The 18,467-nt window shown below is 34.8% G+C and overlaps 1 protein-coding gene across 1 annotated transcript in view; it reads right to left on the bottom strand.

Annotated features, from left to right (window-relative positions):
- Positions 1-18,467, bottom strand: part of COG6 (component of oligomeric golgi complex 6) — an 84,447-nt gene that overhangs the window by 21,829 nt on the left and 44,151 nt on the right. The window contains exons 14-15 of the mRNA XM_044249638.1: positions 806-937; positions 297-464 (exon numbers count right to left, since the gene is read on the bottom strand). Coding sequence (XP_044105573.1) covers positions 297-464; positions 806-937 — 300 coding nt within the window. The remainder of the gene's footprint in view (positions 1-296; positions 465-805; positions 938-18,467) is intronic.

Below are 18,467 nucleotides of genomic sequence, written 5' to 3'. Positions count from 1 at the left end.
AAACTGAAATCTGCATACAGAATAACTGTTCCAATCAATAAGAAAAGCTTCATTCCATCATCACAAACTATGGTTTGAATAAAATATCATATTTATTATATATTCTAGCTTCCCCCAAACAAATCCAAAATACCAAGAGTGTGTGTTTATGTATGTGTGTGTATGTGGACTTCTATCAGACTAAACCAAAGGATTTATAAAAAGTAGGTCACTAAAACTGGATTAAGGCCAGTAATGAGATCATATACAGAAAAAAGGCCCCTCACAGTGAGCTGTCATCTTACGGTAAAATTTACCTGAAACTGCAGCATTTCTAGACGTCTGTCAGTGAACTCAAACAGAGCTAGTGTTGTCTTCATCATATATAGTGAATTGACCATGAAAGTGGCCATGTCAGCTGTGCCTAAATTGCTGGCAGATACAGTACACATTTGGAGGAGAGGATCCAAGACACATGATAAAACCTATAAATGAAAAACACAGTGACATTTATTTTTTATTCCCCAATCAGTGATACAGGCCTGGGTTAACAGTACTTCAGAATGAAACTCAAACTAATTGGAAGGGGGCCAACTTACAGAAGTACATTTTAAAAAAGATTAAAGGTTACAGTAATCATAATGTTTTTTACAATGAGCTTCACTGAATAAAATACTCTTCAAAAATAAAGAGACCTGGTTCAATATTTGAAGGAAGAATCAATGAGAAGGACTGTTAAAATGTATGGGTTATAAAATGCCAGAATTTCAACAGAATGTGTAATAGACAAGCAATAAGTAATTATTAAAAATGACTTATAACATACTTGCACAAAGTCAGCTTGACGGGCATCTAATGGTACAACTGAAGAATCGTGAGAGGCCAAAACTTCACGCAACAACGTGAGTGTCTGATTTAATGCCAAACTTGGTCCAAGATCAGGTGGTGGGAGTTCAACCTAAAATAAAGGGTAGTTCTTCCACTGTTTATATTTTTCCGCTGAAATTTAATGCATGAATAAATGCAACTCATAGTTAAATAATACATATAAAAGATGTAAAGCTTTGACATATTACAAAATCTTTAATTTATCCATAGCTTCTACTAATAAGCATAGGAAGTGACACAAAAGTTTTCTGTTATATTATTACAGAATATAGTCTTCTCACAGCAGTGCAGAATTTGTACTTCTAAAATTCAAAAAAGTTATCTTAGTGGTCTTTGAACTGTAGAATTATTATTTTTATACAAATTTGAAATGGCCTACTGTTTTGTTTTTTTAGCTCAAGTCATAAGAAAAAGGCAATCCAGAAACCAGCACTCCCCCAACAGTAACAACTGAGAATCATCACCCACCCTTGGCCCAAATCTCAGAGATTTTGGTTCAGTGTGCACAGGTTTGTGGCCGAGGAATCTTCCTTGAGCACCATGGGGAATTTTTCAGGGCATTGGCCAATGGGCTACACACTTCACAAAAACACAGTACACACTGTATTCTATACAGTGTAACACTGCCACCAAAATCTTAAGTACACAAGTTAAAGATTAGTTTTATATTTTAGATTACCATTTACTAGTTGTGTGGTCCTGGGTAAGCTCTTTAACTTCACAGAGCGTCAGAGAGATTCTGTAAGGACTAAGTAGGATTGTTGCATCTAAAATACTGGTAGAGAACCAGGCACTTAGTGAAAGGTATGCCAAGTTCACTACCTCTACTTGCCAGCATCACAATATCCAAGAAGACATCTCTGAATTTTTTGGAACACATTTTTCTGAGTACTTACAATACTAATATAGACAGATATTTTTAAAAGATTTTATTTATTTATTTGACAGAGAGAGAGAGAAAGAGATTACAAGTATGTAGAGAGACAGAGGGGAGCAGGGTCCCTGCTCAGCAGAGAGCCCAATGCAGGGCTTGATCCCAAGACTGTGAAATCATGACCTGAGCTGAAGGCAGAGGCTTAACCCACTAAACCACCCAGGCACCCCTAGACAGATTTTGTTTAATTTGTAAAATCTCAGACGTCCATGGAAAAGTCGATAGCCTTGTGTCACATAGAAAGGTGTAAGAATTTTTAAATATCTGGATTTATATTAAGAATGTTTTATATAGAAAGTTAATATGGGGCACCTGGGTGGCTCAGTGGGTCAAGCCGCTGCCTTCGGCTCAGGTCATGATCTCAGGGTCCTGGGATCGAGTCCCGCATCGGGCTCCCTGCTCAGCAGGGAGCCTGCTTCCCTCTCTCTCTCTCTGCCTGCCTGTCTACTGTGATCTCTCTCTGTCAAATAAATAAATAAAATCTTTAAAAAAAAAAAAAAAAAAAAAAAAAAGAAAGTTAATATATAGGCGACATCAGCAGGAATGGTAAAGTATGGACCTCTGAAAATCTCCCCTCCTTCATAAAAGCGACAAAACCAAAAAATATAAGACATGCAAAGAAACAAAAAAATATGGTTTCTGCACAGAAAAAAAAGTCAATAGGAACTTTCCCTGAGGAAGCCCAAACCCTGGAGTTACTACTCAAAAACTTTAAATCAGCTATTTTAAATATGGTAAAAAAAAAACTGAAGGAAACCATGTTAATGAACTAAGTTCGAGGACAATGTCTCATCAAATACAGAACATCAACAGATAGAAATGCTTTTTAAAAAAGTGACCAAATAGAAATTTTGTAGTTGAAAATTACTAAAATGAAAAATTCACTATAGGGATTCAATGGCACATCTGAGTAGGCAGAATAAATGATCGGTGAACTTGAGATAGATCAATTAAAGTTATCCAGTCTGTGGAATCAGAAGACAAAAAATGAAAGAAAATTCACAGAGTTTCAGATACCTATGGAACACCAGCAACCTAACTAAGTACATGGGGATCTTAGAAGAAGAGGGGAAGGTAGGAAGAACATCTGAAGAAATAATGACAAAGACTTCACAAATGTGATTAAAACAAAACATTTATTCAAACATTTAAGAAGTTCACAAACTCCACACAGAATAAACTTAAATAGATCCACACTAAGACGCATCACAATCAAACTGTCAAAAGACAGAGAATTTGAAAGTAGAAGAGAGAAGTAACTGATTATGACAAAGGATTCTAAGATTAATAGCTGATTTCTCATCAGAAAACATGGAGACCAAAAGCCACTGGATGTCATATTCAAGTGCTGAAAGAAAGATGGTCAACAAAAGATTTCTATATTCAGTAAAGCTATCCTTCAAGAATGAAGGAGAAATTGACATTCTCAATAATCAAAAACAAAAACTGTTCACTAACAAACCTGTTCCACAAGAAATATGGGAAATCCTTCAGGCTAAAGCACGGGACACTAGACAGTAACTTAAACTCTTATGAAGAAATAAAGAACAGCAGTAAAGGTTCTGACCTAGGTGAATATAAGACAGTATTAATGTACTTTGCATTTGTAATTATTTTTTCCCTGATTTAAAAGAATAAATAAATAAATGAAGCAATAATTACAATTCCATGTTACTGAGCACACAATGTTAAAAGATGTAATTTGTACAAATAACAGTGTAAAGGAAGAGGAAAACTGGGCTATGTAGGAGTAAAGCTTTAACATGCTATTGAAAGTAAGTTGGTATTAACCTGAACTGCTACAACTTAAGATGTTAATTGTAATTCCCAGGGCACCACTAAGATACTAACTAACTACACTCACAAACTCTCACACACGTTTATTTAAATAAATAGTAATTATTTAAATTACTAGAAGGAATTAAAGTAGCATACCAGAAAGTATTAACACAAAAAAAGGCAGTTACAGAGGAACAGAGGAATAAAAACAGTTAAGACATACAAGAATAGCAAAATGGCACTACCTTATCAGCAATTAAGTTAAATGTAAATTTATTAAACATGCCATCCAAAAAGCAGATTGGCAATGGATTTTTTAAAAAGAATGATCCAACCACCTATATGTTGTCTTCAAGAAACACTTCGATTTGAAGACACAGAAAGGTTGAAAGTCAAAGGACGGGAAATTATAAACCTTGCATACAAAAACCAAAAGAGAGCTACAGTAGCTATACTAATTTCAGACAAAATAAAGTCTTCAAACAAAAACTGCTTCTAGAAACAAAGAAGGGTATTATATGTTTATTATTAAGAAGACATGACAATTAGAAACCTATGCATATAACAGAGCCCCGAAATACATGAAGCCAAGCCTGAAGCCAAAATTGAAGAAAAAGTATCTCCCATGGAAAATATTTATTTCAAGTTTCACACCTCTTTCAGTTGTTTCCTTTTTTGTATTAAATTCAAATTCAAATTGAAAAACTCTAGAACATGAAGTCATCTTTATAAAAGAATTTCTATTCATTCACCCAATTAAAAAAGATATCTAAAATGTTGTTAAAGGGATGGCAGTGAGAGGCGCCTGGGTGGCTCAATTTGTTAAGCATCTGCCTTCAGCTCAGGTCATGATCCCACAGTGCTGGATAGAGCCCCACATCCGCCTGCCTGCTCAGTGGGGAGCCTGCTTCTCCCTCTCAGTACCCCTCCATGTGCTCTCTCTCTGTCAAATAAATAAATAAAATCTTAAAAAATAAAAAAACTGATGGTAATGATGGTTACTTAATATTATTTCTAAATGAAGAAATTTTTAAAAACTTTAATCTTTGTGTTTTTCTGCATGGTCTGAATCCTTATAATGAGTTTATGCATATCAATATTACAAAAATAATAGATCCATCTATCACCCAAACTGAATGAAACACGTCAACCCATTAACAGCAATTAATTCAGGATAACAGGGATTGTTGACTGTTATTTTGTTCTTTGTATTTCCAATGTTTTAAAATATTTGTTTAATAAAATAAGTATGCTTATAATTTTAGAAACTAAATTAGAATATACAGGTATTTTATATACATGTATGCATATACATAAGTAATATAAAATGCACAGAAGCTAGTCATATAAAAAAATGACTCAGGGGAATCTTTAGATAAGTATAAATCAGTAGGATTTGCCAGCACTCTAACAGCTTTAATACAGAAATAGGGGGCGCCTGGGTGCTCAGTGGATTAAAGCCTCTGCCTTCAGCTCAGGTCATGATCCCAGGGTCCTGGGATCGAGCCCTGCATGGGGCTCTCTGCTCTGCTTCCTCCTCTCTCTCTCTGCCTACCTCTCTGCCTGCTTGTGATCTCTGTCAAATAAATAAAATAAAACCTTTAAAAAAAAATACAGAAATAGGCAGCTATATAAACCAGAGGAAATGTGTGTGTGTGTTGTGTGTATCTCAGTTTCCCAAAACCTTCCACAAAAAAAAAATAATAATAATAATAATAATCAAGAATTTAACAAATCCTCCAGGGATGCTTCAGTATAGCTATATATACTATATGATTAAGACCCTAATTTTTCATGTGCAATTTCTTCTTCTAAGTTATAAACTACAGTATAGTATCATTTGGAAATAACAACAAAAAAAACCTTACAGAGTATCTTTCAAAAATTCAGTTTGTCAGTTGCCAATCAAAACAGAAGGCCAATGACAAAAATCTTATGCACCAATAAGAGCTGATGAGAAACTTCTTTTTACCCTCTTCAATTAAGGTCTTTAAAAGCTGTGCAAATTTAAAACAAAAGTCATGCCTCTGTTAGCAGAGTCAATGATAAATGGTACAAGTGCTACTTGTACTCACTTCATTCAATAAACTGACATTCTATGAAGCACTTTTACACACATCTATCAGATTAGCAATAGCTCAGAATCACACTTCAAAGGCAAAGTGAAAATTATGGCAGTTGTCGTATAAACACGATTTACAATTTTACTAATAATGTAGCAAAAAATAATGGTTAGAAAATTGAAAGAAGAAAAATATCTAATTAACACCCTCCTTTCACTTCAATTTAATTTCATCTAAGTGAAATGTATTTCTAACGGTTAAACTTTATACAAGATAGTGTGGTATTGGTGCAAGGACAGACAAACCAATGGGAGTAGAATAAACATTTATAAAACAAATCCACACATATATGGTCTTGTGATTTCTGACAATGTTTCCACTGCAATTCAGTGGGAAAGGATTGACTTTATGATAAATAGTGCTTGATCTACTAGATATTTAAATGAGAAAGAGTTTAACCTTGACCCCTACCTAACAGCATACTCAAAAATTAATTTGAGATGGACCAAAGACCTAAATGTAGAAGCTAAAGCACCAAGCTTCTTAGAAAATACATGTAAGGATAACTTAATGACCTAGGGACAGGAAAAGATTAAATGAATAAAAGTTAGGATATAGGACAAAATTAAAATGAAGACCTCATGGTCATCAAAACATACCATCAAGAGAGTAAAAAGACAGGTCAAAATTGGGAGAAAATATTTGTAATGCTGATTTGAATCCAGAATACATTTTTTAACCACCCCCCAAATCAGTAAGAAAAATACAGATAATCCAATAGAAAAATTGGTAACAGACTTCAAAAGACACTTTGCAAAAGGGCAATACAGCAACCAATAAATATATGAAAAACTGCTCAACATTACTGGTCTTCAGAAAAGTACAAATCACAAATGAAACACCACCACACAATTTCCATAATGGCTAAGATTAAAAAGATTAGCCATATCGAGTACTGGACAGGATGTGGAACAACTGAAACTCTCACACATTTCTGGAGGAGTAAAATGATGCAAGCACTTTAAAAAAATGAGTGGCAGTACCTACTAAAGCTATCAATCCCAACACCCAGATAGTCCATTCCTGTATATACACACAAGAGAAATGAAAATTTATATCCATCAAAAGACATGGACAACAATATTCATAGGATCCTTATTGACAATACCTACGAACTGGAAACAATCCAAGTATCTATCAATATACTGTGGTGTATTTATACAATTGAATTATTACATAATAATTTAAAGATGAACTACTGTAGACAACATGGATAAATTTTACAGATACTTAAATGAAAGCAGTCAGATCCAAAAAAGTTCAACTGTATCTATCTATTTATGTGAATTTCAATAGCACACAAAAACAGGAAATAGAAGTCAGTACTGAGAAAAGGTATAAAGAAGCTTTCTGAGGTGCTGGATATGTTTTATGTCTTGATCTGGGTGGAGATTAATGAGTATATACAAATAAAAAATTCAACTAACTGTACACTTAAGATTTGTGTACTGTCAGTTACATCTCCACTTCAAAAGTTTGATGTTTTTGTTTATATTATGTAAACACTGAGAATCAACAATGTCTTATAAAAATATCCAAAATTCATAAATAAAGTTACCATTAATACTTATTAATGTACAAAAGTGTTTTAGGAAGTACACATTCATAACTTTATGTACATTTTCCAACTGATAAAGCTGAACTATAAAAAATTCACATTTAAAAACATTTAGTCTGAAAATTCACATTCCATATGTTAGAACCTCTCTTTTTTTAAAAAATATACAGCGCTATAAACTAAACAGTTATTCTTCCTGTGACTGTTCACCATGACACTTTTCATCCTTTGTATAGACAGGTGCTCTGTTTTAGAAGACAATGAAAAGGCTGCACCATAAAAAATTCCAAAAGCTGTTAGGACATCATTCCCATTCCACTGTTAACTTTAGTTTTACTCTTTCAAATACTTTCCATTTAAGGTCTTCTAATTTTCTGTTCTGTAGTTTCTTAGAAAGCCACTCATCTATCCTCTTTCAAAAATAGAAACAAAACTAGCAAACCAAAAAAAAAAAAAAAAACAATTTTTAAACTCATTTCTTCATCTTATATATAGACTCATTTTGTCCTATCTATGTACATGTATGTTCTAGCAACTGACAATAAACAGAACTGTTTTTTAAATCACTTTATTGAGGTATGATTACATAACAAACAGGTGTACTTATTTAATGTATATAATTTGATGAGCTTGGAGATCCGTATACCATGAAACCATCACCAAATTCTATGCCATAAAACAGATCCATCACCTCCAAACACTTTCTCCTGTTTTATGTTTTTACTTATGGAATTAAAGTTTTTAAGTCGATAAAAATATCCACAATGAATCTTAAAATGCAAACTAACATTTGTTTGAAATAAGTTCAAATAATGACAACATTTTATTTCACATAACTTTATTTAAAATTTAAAAAGCATTTTAGCTGAAAATACTGTTTTTGTTTTTCCCAATAGAACATTCTGTAAGAAATAACATAAAACTCAAACTATTCATCTAGAACAGCATTTCTCATATTTTAACATGCATATGAATGAGCAGGGAATCTTGTTAAAATGCATATTCTGATTCAGTAGATCTAGCATGTCTAAGATTTCTGAATGTCTAAGAACAGTGATTTCTAACCTGCTGGTCCATATACTACACTTTGAACAGTGAAAGAAGATTCCAAACACTAACTAAATACTAGAATTTAAGTAAGAATTTATTTAAAGGACCAACCCCTCCATAGGTCTAGGTAAATTAACCCTATTAATTTGATTTGGGTTTCTTTTTTTTTTTTTTAAAGGTTTATTTATTTAAGAGAGAGAGAGAGAGAGAGAGAGGGAGGGTGCCCGGGCACACACCAGTGACTGCAGGGAGGGGCAGCCTAGGAGAGGGAGAAGCCGACTCCAGCTGAGCCAGGAGTTAGGCTAGATCCGGGACCCTGAGATCATGACCTGACCCAAAACCAACAGCTGGATACTTAACTGGCTGAGTCACCCAGGTGCCTCTGACTTGGGTTTCATTTATGACATCTCATATAGTTTTAAATCAGAATTGTCATATCACTATAAGGAATATAGCAAACTAGTGAATATAACAAATGTCTGTCTAGCTTAAATTGATATGGCATTGTGTATTTTGCAGCATAGATAGATACAGGCAGTTCTAATGATGGTTCAACTCAGAACTTTTTGACCTTGCAATGGGGTAAAAGCAATGCACATTTGACAGAAACTACACTCCAAATTTTGAATTTTGTTTTTTTTTCCCCCCCAGGCTAGCAAGATGGAGTGCAATACCGTCCCCTGATGCTGGGCAGGAGCCGCAAGCTGCAGCTCCCAGGCAGCCACACAACCACAAGGGGAAACAACCGATAACCATTCTGTACCCTTAAAACCCTTCTGTTTTACACTTTCAGTACAACAGTCAATAAAGTGCATGAGATATTTCACACTTTCATTATGCAATAGGTTTTGTATTGGATGATTCTGCCCAACTGCCGGCCAATACAGATGTTCTGCACATGTTTAAGACAGGTTAGGCTAAGCTATGATGTTCTGTAGGTTAGGTGTATTAAATGCATTTTCAACTTATAATACTTTGGGGACATAAACCTATCATAAGCCGAGGAAGACTATATTACCTTTAGATATTTCTAGGTTTGCAGTTACAAAAGTTTCAAGAGAGCCTGATAAGGAAGGGAATATACATACTTGAATACTTAAGTGCTTCAAACTGCTTTGTTAGAGAAAAGGTACAACTGTCAATAAAATGATGTCCTTGAATTTTCTTTTTTTCTTGGTGAATAAAGTTAGTTCCCAGATATGTCTTTTTAAAAGCACAGAAGGAATCATATAAAGAGCTCATTTCTGGCTATGAAGGCCATTCTTCCCTACAATTTTACTATCTACTTAAAATTTTATTAACTAAAATTTCTACTTGGGTGCTTTGCTGATGAAGACCATTCTGAGTAAGCAGTGTTTTCTTTATAAGGCTAGAATCTTTTTAGAAGAATTCAGTGATTTACGAGATGCAGAATAAGAGAAATATAAAATATGGAACATTAAAATTTAATGAAAGAAAGACAATTCTTGAAAGAAACCTGAAATGGCTGCAGATGTAAGCAGCATGCAAGCTGTAAACAGTATCATAGTCCAATCTCAACTTAACATTAAAATATACCTAAGTATAGCCCAATTTATATCTGAAAAAAACATTTCAGGGCACAATTAGTGATAATGGCAACAAAAACCAGTTAACAGTCAAACCCATGCACTATAATAAACTCACATAACTTGTACTTAAAATATTCAAATTACAATTACTTTCTTTTCCTGTTTATCTCCTATCCTGTTCTAGGTTTTAATTTAAAGATGCATTGTCATCCATTTTATTTTTCTATTTTATTATCCATTTTATTTTCCTATTTTCTTGCAACTCTCATTTTAACTTTATAAGAGAAATAAAACACAGAAAAACTTGGGTTTTTTTGAGTAAAAATAAAATACAATAAATGGGTAACCATTAAAAAAAAAATAAGTAAGATCCATCCTCCCCAGCATGGACAAAAATAAACTTCAGGTAGATTAAAAATTTGATGTAAAAATGAATCCACAAAACATCTAAGAACATGAATCTAAAAATTTTATTAAATAATCTAACATTTTCCCATTGTCAGATGCTAACTTTATCATATATTAAATTCTAAGTGTATTTTCTGATTGTCCAGAGTTTTTAAGTATCACATACTCCCAAGGAAGAAACCATACATTAAAAAAACTTGACACTTTACTACGTAAAAATTAAAAGTAAATTTGTTAGAAAATACTATAGGTAAATTAAAAGGCAAATGATAACTTGGAGAAAATATTTGTAATAAAAATGACAGTTAGTATTCTTTACATATAAAGAACAAGAAATAGTAAGACCAAACCTAGTAGAAAAACTGCAGAGGACATGAACAAGCAATTCGCAAACATTCAATAAACGTATTTTAAATATTCATTCTCAGTAGAATCACTGAAATCCAAATAAAAAACAATGATAGCACTTTTTGCTCATACTGGCAAAGATATATTAAAACACCTATTATCCAATGTCAACAAGTGCTGGGAGTTAAGTACGAGGAAGTATGGCAGATTTGAGGAAATAGGTAAAAGAAAGGTAAATAGGAATGGCTGCTAAAGGACATGTAGGATTGCCATTATGGCAGATTTCAATGATGCTGGAAATGGTTAATTTTAGTGAATCCAGTCTACATGGTTACATTACTTTCTTCAGCAGTGCTCAGCAGTCAGGGTATATAAAAGAGAAATTGAAAAGCTGACAGGGTGTTTTTGCAAAGAAAGCATGGTAAATGAAAAGGGTGCAAGAGATCACAGACTAGCAGAAAATGAAGGGAAGGAGTCATTCTTGTAACTAGTATTTATTAAGTTCCATATGATCTGGCATACAGAAAAATTATTTTTTCCTTCTTTCTTTCTTTTCCCTAAGTAACCATCTTAACCACTTGTGTGTATGTCTGTGTGTCCAATATTAAGTGCTCATTAAATGTTGGCTATGATTTGTAAAAGGCATCATTCTGATTAGTCAGCCATTTGTTAACTGAAGTATGATAAAACTTTTCCCCATTTTATTGAAATATAATTAACATATATCATGATTATTCATTTTATGTGTACAGCATTAAGATCTGACTTACATATTTTGTGAAATGATTATAATAAAATTAGTTAACATCTACCAACTCATTTAGATTCAATAAAAAGATACGAAAAAAAATTCTTGTAATGAGAACTCACGGGATTTACTCATAACAACTTTCCCACATATCCTACAGCAGTGGTAACTACAGTCATCATGTTGTACATTACATCCCTAGTACTTATTTTTCTTAAAACTCCAACTTTGTACCTTTTGACCATCTTTCTCTAATTCCTGCTCCCTGCAATCCCTGCCTCTATAACCACAAGTCAGATCTCTTTTTCTGAGTTTGGTTTCTCTTTTGCTTTTTGGATTCCACATTTAAGATCATATACAGTATTTGTCGTTCCCTGTTTGACATACTTCATTTAGCATAATGCCCTCAAGATCCATCCATACTGTCACAAATGGCAGAATTTCCTTATTTATGGCTGAATAATATTACTCTGTGTGTGTGTATACACACAGACATACACATACCACTTCTTTATCTGTTGATGAACACTTGTTTCCACGTCTTGGCTATTGTAAATAACGTTGCTATGAAGGGGGTGATTTCTGAGTTAGTGTTTTCATTTCCTTTGGATATATTCCCAGAAGTGGAATTGCTGGAACATATGGTAGTTCTAGTTTTAATTTTTTTTGCAGATCCTCTATACTGTTTTCCATAGCAGCTGTACCAATTTATGATCCCACCAACAAGAACATAAGTATTCCCATTTCTCTACATCCTCACCAGCATTTATTTCTTGTCTTTTTGATGGTGGCCGTTCTAATAGGTCTAAGGTAACATCTCATTGTGGTCTGAGTTGCATTTCCCCATGACTAGTGATGTTGAGCATCTTTTCATGTACCTACTGGCCTTCCATATATCTTTTTTTGGAAAAATACATATTCATGTTCTTTGACCATTTGCTAATTACATTGATTGCTTTTTTCTATTGAGTTGTAGAGTTTTTTTAATACATTTTGAATAATAAACCCTCATTAGGTATATGGTTTGCAAATACTTTTTACCATTCGGTAGATTGTCTTTTCACCTTTTGATTGTTTCTTTAGCTGTGCAGAACTTTTTAGTTTGATGTAATCCCACTTGTTCAATTTTTATTTTATGGCTTGTGCTTTATCCAAAAAAGTCACTGCTGAGACCCACATCAAGGAACTTTTCTCCTATATCTTCTTCTAAGAGTTTTATGGTTTCAGGTTTCACAAAAGTCTTTTATATTCCACATTGAGTTAAATTTTTGTGAGTGGTGTAAAATTGAGGTGAAGTTTCATTCCTTTAAACATGCGTATTCAATCTTCCCAGCACCATTTATTTAAGATACTCTCTTCTCTCAATTGAGTAGTATTAGCTCTCTTGTCAAAAATTAATTGAACATACATACTTGGGTTTATTTCTGGGATCTTGATTCTGTTTCATTGCTTTATTTCTCTGGTTTCATGCCAGTATCATCCTGCTTTAATTATTGTTACTTCATACTATAGCTTGAAATCAGGAGGTGTTAAGTCTCCTGCTTTATTCTTCTTTCTCAGGATAACTTTGGCTTTTGGAGGTCTTCTGTGGCTTCATACAAATTTTAGGATTTTTTTTTTTAAACTACAGTAAAAAATGTCTTTGGAATCTTGTTAGGGATTGTGTTGAGTCCATAGATGGCTTTTGTTGGTATTTACATTTTAACAATATTAATTCTTCCAGTCCATGAACACAAAGTACCTTTATATTTATTTCTGCCTTCTTCAATTTCTCTCACTGAAGTCTTAAAGTTTTCAGAGATCATTTCCCTTCTTAGTTCCTTTCTTGGTTCTTATACAATTCACAGCACATGTCCTCACCACAGCACATGTCCTCTCCAATATCCATCACTCAGCCACTCCATCCCTCCCACTCCCCCTCCCCTCCAGCAACCCTCAGTTTGTTTCCTGAGATTAAGATTTCTCTTATGGTTTGTCTCTCTCTCTGGTTTCATCTTGTTTCATTTTTCCTTCCCTTCCCCCATGATCCTCTCTCTTGTTTCTCAAATTCATCATATCAGTGAGATAATAGGTAATCGTCTTTCTCTGTTTGACTTATTTCACTTAGCATAACACCCTCTAGTTCCATCCATGTCATTACAAATGGCAAGATTTTAAGTTTTTTGATGGCTGCATAGTATTCCATTGTATATATACCACATCTTCTTTATCCATTCATCTGTTGAGGGCCACTACTGTGGACATTGCTGCTATAAACATTCGGGTGCACCTGCCTCCTCTGAATCACTATATTTGTATCCTTAGGTAATACCCAGTAGTGCAATTGCTGGGTCGTAGGGTAGCTATATTTTCAACTTTTTGAGGAACCTGTATACTGTTTTCCGGAGTGATAGCATGACTGATATTTTTAAAGATTTTATTTATTTATTAGAGAGAAAGAAAGAGAGAGAGAGAGAGAGAGCAACCTTGAGCAGGAGGAGGGGCAGATGGGAAGAATTCCAAGCAGACTTTGCACTGAGCTCAGAGACCAACCTGGGGCTCAACCTCATGACCCCGGGACCATGACCTGAGCCAAAAACAAAAACTGGATGCCTAACTGACTGAGCCACCTAGGCACCCCAGAAATATACTGATTTTTATTTGTTGCTTTTATATCCTGAAACTTTACTGAATTTAGAGATTAGATGTTTTTAGTTTAGTCTTTTCTATACCTAAAATCATGTCATCTGAAAATAAAGACAAATTTTACTTTTTCCTTTCCAATTCTTTTTTTCTTTAAAGTTATGTCTACACCTAACGTGGGGCTTGAACTTACAACCCCAAGATCAAGAGCCACATGCTCCATGACTGAGCCAGTCAGGCACGCCCCTCTTCCTTTCCAATTCTGATACCTTTTTATTTATTTTTCCTGCCTTTTTTTCCCTGGCTAAGACTTCCAGTACTATACTAAATAGATGTGGTAAGGGTGGACAGCCCTGTTTTCTTCCTGATTTTATAAGAAAAGCTTCATCTGTTGATATAGTGTTAGTGGTGGGCTCATAATTTATGGACTTTATTGTTGACATACATTACTTCTATACTTGATTCAAAGTTTTTTTAAAAATCACAAATATGTTGAATTTTGTCAAATGTTCTTTCTGCATTTATTGAAATGATTGTGTTTCTCTTCTTTCATTCTATTTGTGATGTATTAGATAGATTTGGATATGTCAAACCATCCTTGCATCTCAGAGATAAATGCTACTTGATCACAGTGAATGATCCTTTTAATTTCATCTATATTCATAAGGAATATTGGTCTGTAGTTTTCATTTCTATTAGTGTTATGTTCTGGCTTTCATATCAGTGTACAGCTGGTACCACAAAGGGAGTCTGGAAGCATTTCCTCCCCTTCAGTTTTTTAGAAGAGTTTGAGAAGGACTGGTGTGGATTCTTTAACTGTTTGGTAAAATATACCAGTGAAATCATCTAGTCTTGCGCCTTTCTTTGCTGAAAGATTTTTGATTACTGACTCAATTTCTTTACTAGTAACTGGTCTATTCAGATTTTTCTATTTCTTTCTAATTTAGTTTTTATACATTGCATTCCTTTTAGGTTGTTCAGTTTGTTGGTATACAGTTGTACATAGTAGTATCTTTTGATCCTTTGTATTTCTGTGATATCAGTTATAATGTTTCCTTTTTTATTTATAATTTTATAGATTTCGGTCTTCTTTTTCACTTGGTTAGTCCAGCAAATGGTTTGTCAATTTTATCTTTACAAAGAACCAACTTTTTTTTTTTTTTTTTTAAAGATTTTATTTATTTATTTGACAGAGAGAGATCACAAGTAGATGGAGAGGCAGGCAGAGAGAGAGATAGAGGGAAGCAGGCTCCCTGCTGAGCAGAGAGCCCGATGCGGGACTCGATCCCAGGACCCTGAGATCATGACCTGAGCCGAAGGCAGCGGCTTAACCCACTGAGCCACCCAGGCGCCCTCAAAGAACCAACTTTTATTTTGGTTAATCTTTTCTATTGTTTCCTATTCTGTATTTCATTAATTTCTGCTCTAATTTCCTTCCTTCTACTAATTTGGGGCTCAGTCCGCTCTTTTTATAGTTCCTTATGATACAGAGTTAGGTTGTTTATTTGAGATTTTTCTTGTTTCTTAATGTAGGTGTTCATTGCTATGAAATTCCCTCTTAAAACTGGTTTTGATGCATCCCATAAGCTCTAGTATATTGTATTTCCACTTTCATTTGTCGCAAACTTTTTAATTTCCCCTTTAACTTCTTTGAACCTCTGGTTGATCAGGAGTGTGTTGTTTAATTTCCATGTTGAATTTTCTAAGTTTTTCTTTTGTTATTGATTTCTGTTTCATATCATTGTGGTCAGAGAAGATAGCTGGTATGATTTCAGTCTTCTTGAATTTGCTAAGATTTGTTTTGTACCCTTATTTCTATCCTAGAAAATGTTCCTTGTGTGCTTGAGAAGAACTTGTACACTGTTTTGAGACAGAATGTTCTGCATCTATTTATTAAGTCCTTTTGGGTATAGTGTTCAAATCTACTGTTTACTTATGGATTCTTTGCCAGATGTATCCATTGTTAACAATGGGGTATTAACGTCCCCAACTATTACTTGTATTGCTATTTACATTTTCTTTTAGCTCTGTCAGTATTTGCTTTAATTTTGGTGCTCCAATGTTGGGCACATATGTATTTACAATTGTTATTGTTACTGTTATTGTATTTACAATTGTTTACAAATGTTATCTCTTCTTGAGGGGTTGACTTCTTAATCATTATATAGTAACTTTTGTCTTTTTACAGTTTTTAGTTTAAAATCTACTTTGTCTGAAATAAGTACATGTGCCCCAGCTTTTTTGTTTTGTTTAGATTACCACTTATTCAGAAAGTAATCTTCCATCCCTTCACTTTCAGTCTATTTATGTCTTTAAGGCTAAAGTGGCTCTCTTGTGAGTCTTGTTATCATTGGTTCTTTTTCCTGTTTTACCCATTCAGCCATTCTCTGTCTTTTGACTGGAAAATTTCATCCATTTACATTTAAAGTAATTATTGTGACAGTTATTTTCTTTTGATATTTTGAATACTGGTCACCCCATTCTTTCCTGGCCTGCAAATTTTCTGTTGAGAATTCTGTCCATAATCTTAGAGAAGTTCCCTTGTATGTTACATTTCTTTTTCTCTTGCTACTTCTATTCACTGTCTTTGACTTTTCAATTATGTGACTTGGTATAGTCCTATTTGGGATCTGGCTATTTGGGTTCCTTAAGGCCTCATGCACCTGGATATCTATTTCTAGTCCCCTGATTTGGGAAGTTTTCAGCCCTTACTGCTGTAAATATACTTTCTATGCCTTTCTCTTTTCTTCCTGAAACTCCCATGAACAATGAATATTGTTTCTTTTCATTGTGTTCCATAAGTCCTTAGGTTGTCTTTTATTTTTTCTTTTCTTTTCTTTCTCTCCCTTTCTTTCTTTCCTTTCTTCTTCTCTGACTGAACAATGTCAAGTGTTCTATTTTCCAGGTCATTAATGCTTCCTTTATTGAACTCTTCCATTCAGTCATTATGTTTTTCAACTCTAGGATTTGTTTTTAAGACATCTATTTCTTTAAACTTCTCATTTTGTTCATGCATTTTTTTCCTAATTTAGTTGTCTGTGTGGTCTTATTCACTACACTTCTTCACACGGATTATGCTCAATTCTTTGTCTGACAGCAGAGTTACATTACTTTAGGTGCAGTTACTGAAGCTTTATTAATTTCCTTTGGTGGTGTTATATTTACCTGATTTTTTTTTTATTTTTTTTGATCCTTGATTCCTTGCATTGGTGTATGTGCATATGAGTAAGCAGGCTTCTTTTCCCAACTTTGCAGATTTGCTTTGGCAGAGACAGTTCTTCACCAGTCAGTTTGGTTTGGGGTTTCTGGACATGTCTGCTAATAAAGACCATCCTTGAGCAGGTGGGACTTCCTTTTAGAGTTTACTTTTAGACAAGGCAACTGCTTGAGCTCTGACGATAGGGGTGTGAGGGTATGCCACTGGCTGAGAACAGGAGGACATGATTGCTGGCTTGATTCTCAGCCTAAGTGAGACTGAAGGAGGAGCTCCATTGTTGTCTGGGTTCCCTCATCAAGTTTATTAGACAGCCATGGTTGGGTACTATGCCTAGTAGTAAGTAAGACTATGAATTAGTTACCCTGACCTGGCAGGGCAGCAAGACAAAACCCAGGGCCTATACAGCTCTTTGTTTGGGTATCAAAATCAGGCAAGAGTACATACTGAACTCCCTGGTTAGGTGAGGCCACGAGACTTGCTCTACAGTTAGCAGAAGCCATGAGCTCTGCTTTCTTCAACTGCCATTGTACAAATGGCTAGTGGATGGGCTACGCAGCTTCCCACATGCTTAGCTTCCCTGGTGGAGCAGGCTGAAGGTTATATTCTGCAATGAACAGGGCTACAAACTAATTTCCCTGGCCATGAGCAGAAGGAAAGCAGCTCTAAAGCTAGTAAAACTTTTTGTGGTCTTAACTCAAGCCAACCTATGCCCCAAGTTCCCTGGCCAAACAGGGCCACTGGCTTTGTTCTGCAGACTATCAGCTTTCCAGCTTGTCTCTTGGCTCAAGCTTTGCTAGGTCACACAGCTTTTAGTTATCGCTTTTGTCAGGTGGTGCTAGGCGCCAGGCTTCATAGGAGGTGGGGCTGGGGCTTAGCTCCCTGCTTAGGGAGAAGGTAGGGAGGGGACCCTCTAAGCAACTCCCAATTTTCCCAAACAGCCTTCCAAGTTGAGAGCTACCACTAGTCTGAGGTGAAGCTATCGATTAATACCCCTACATGGATATAACAGGTGAATGGTCCATGCTTGGTACTTGCTTTCCTCCTGAAACAAGCAGCTTTGCTTATCCATTTCTAGGCTTGAGTGTTGCTAGGTTACGCATTATCAAGTGTTCCTACCAGCTCTTCCAATCAGATGGGACCAAAAGTCATGCTGTGGAGCAGAAATGACGACTCCTTTCATAGGTGTTGATAAACCAAAATCTAATGCCATCAAAACTCTCCAATTCAGGATCCAAATCAGGCAGACCTGAACCTTGATGAGAT

Source organism: Neovison vison, chromosome 5 (assembly GCF_020171115.1).
Source record: "Neovison vison isolate M4711 chromosome 5, ASM_NN_V1, whole genome shotgun sequence".
In the NCBI taxonomy this organism is placed as follows: Eukaryota; Metazoa; Chordata; class Mammalia; order Carnivora; family Mustelidae; genus Neogale; species Neogale vison.
Note: the sequence above shows the minus strand (reverse complement) of the source record. Positions and strands in the feature narration are given on the sequence as shown.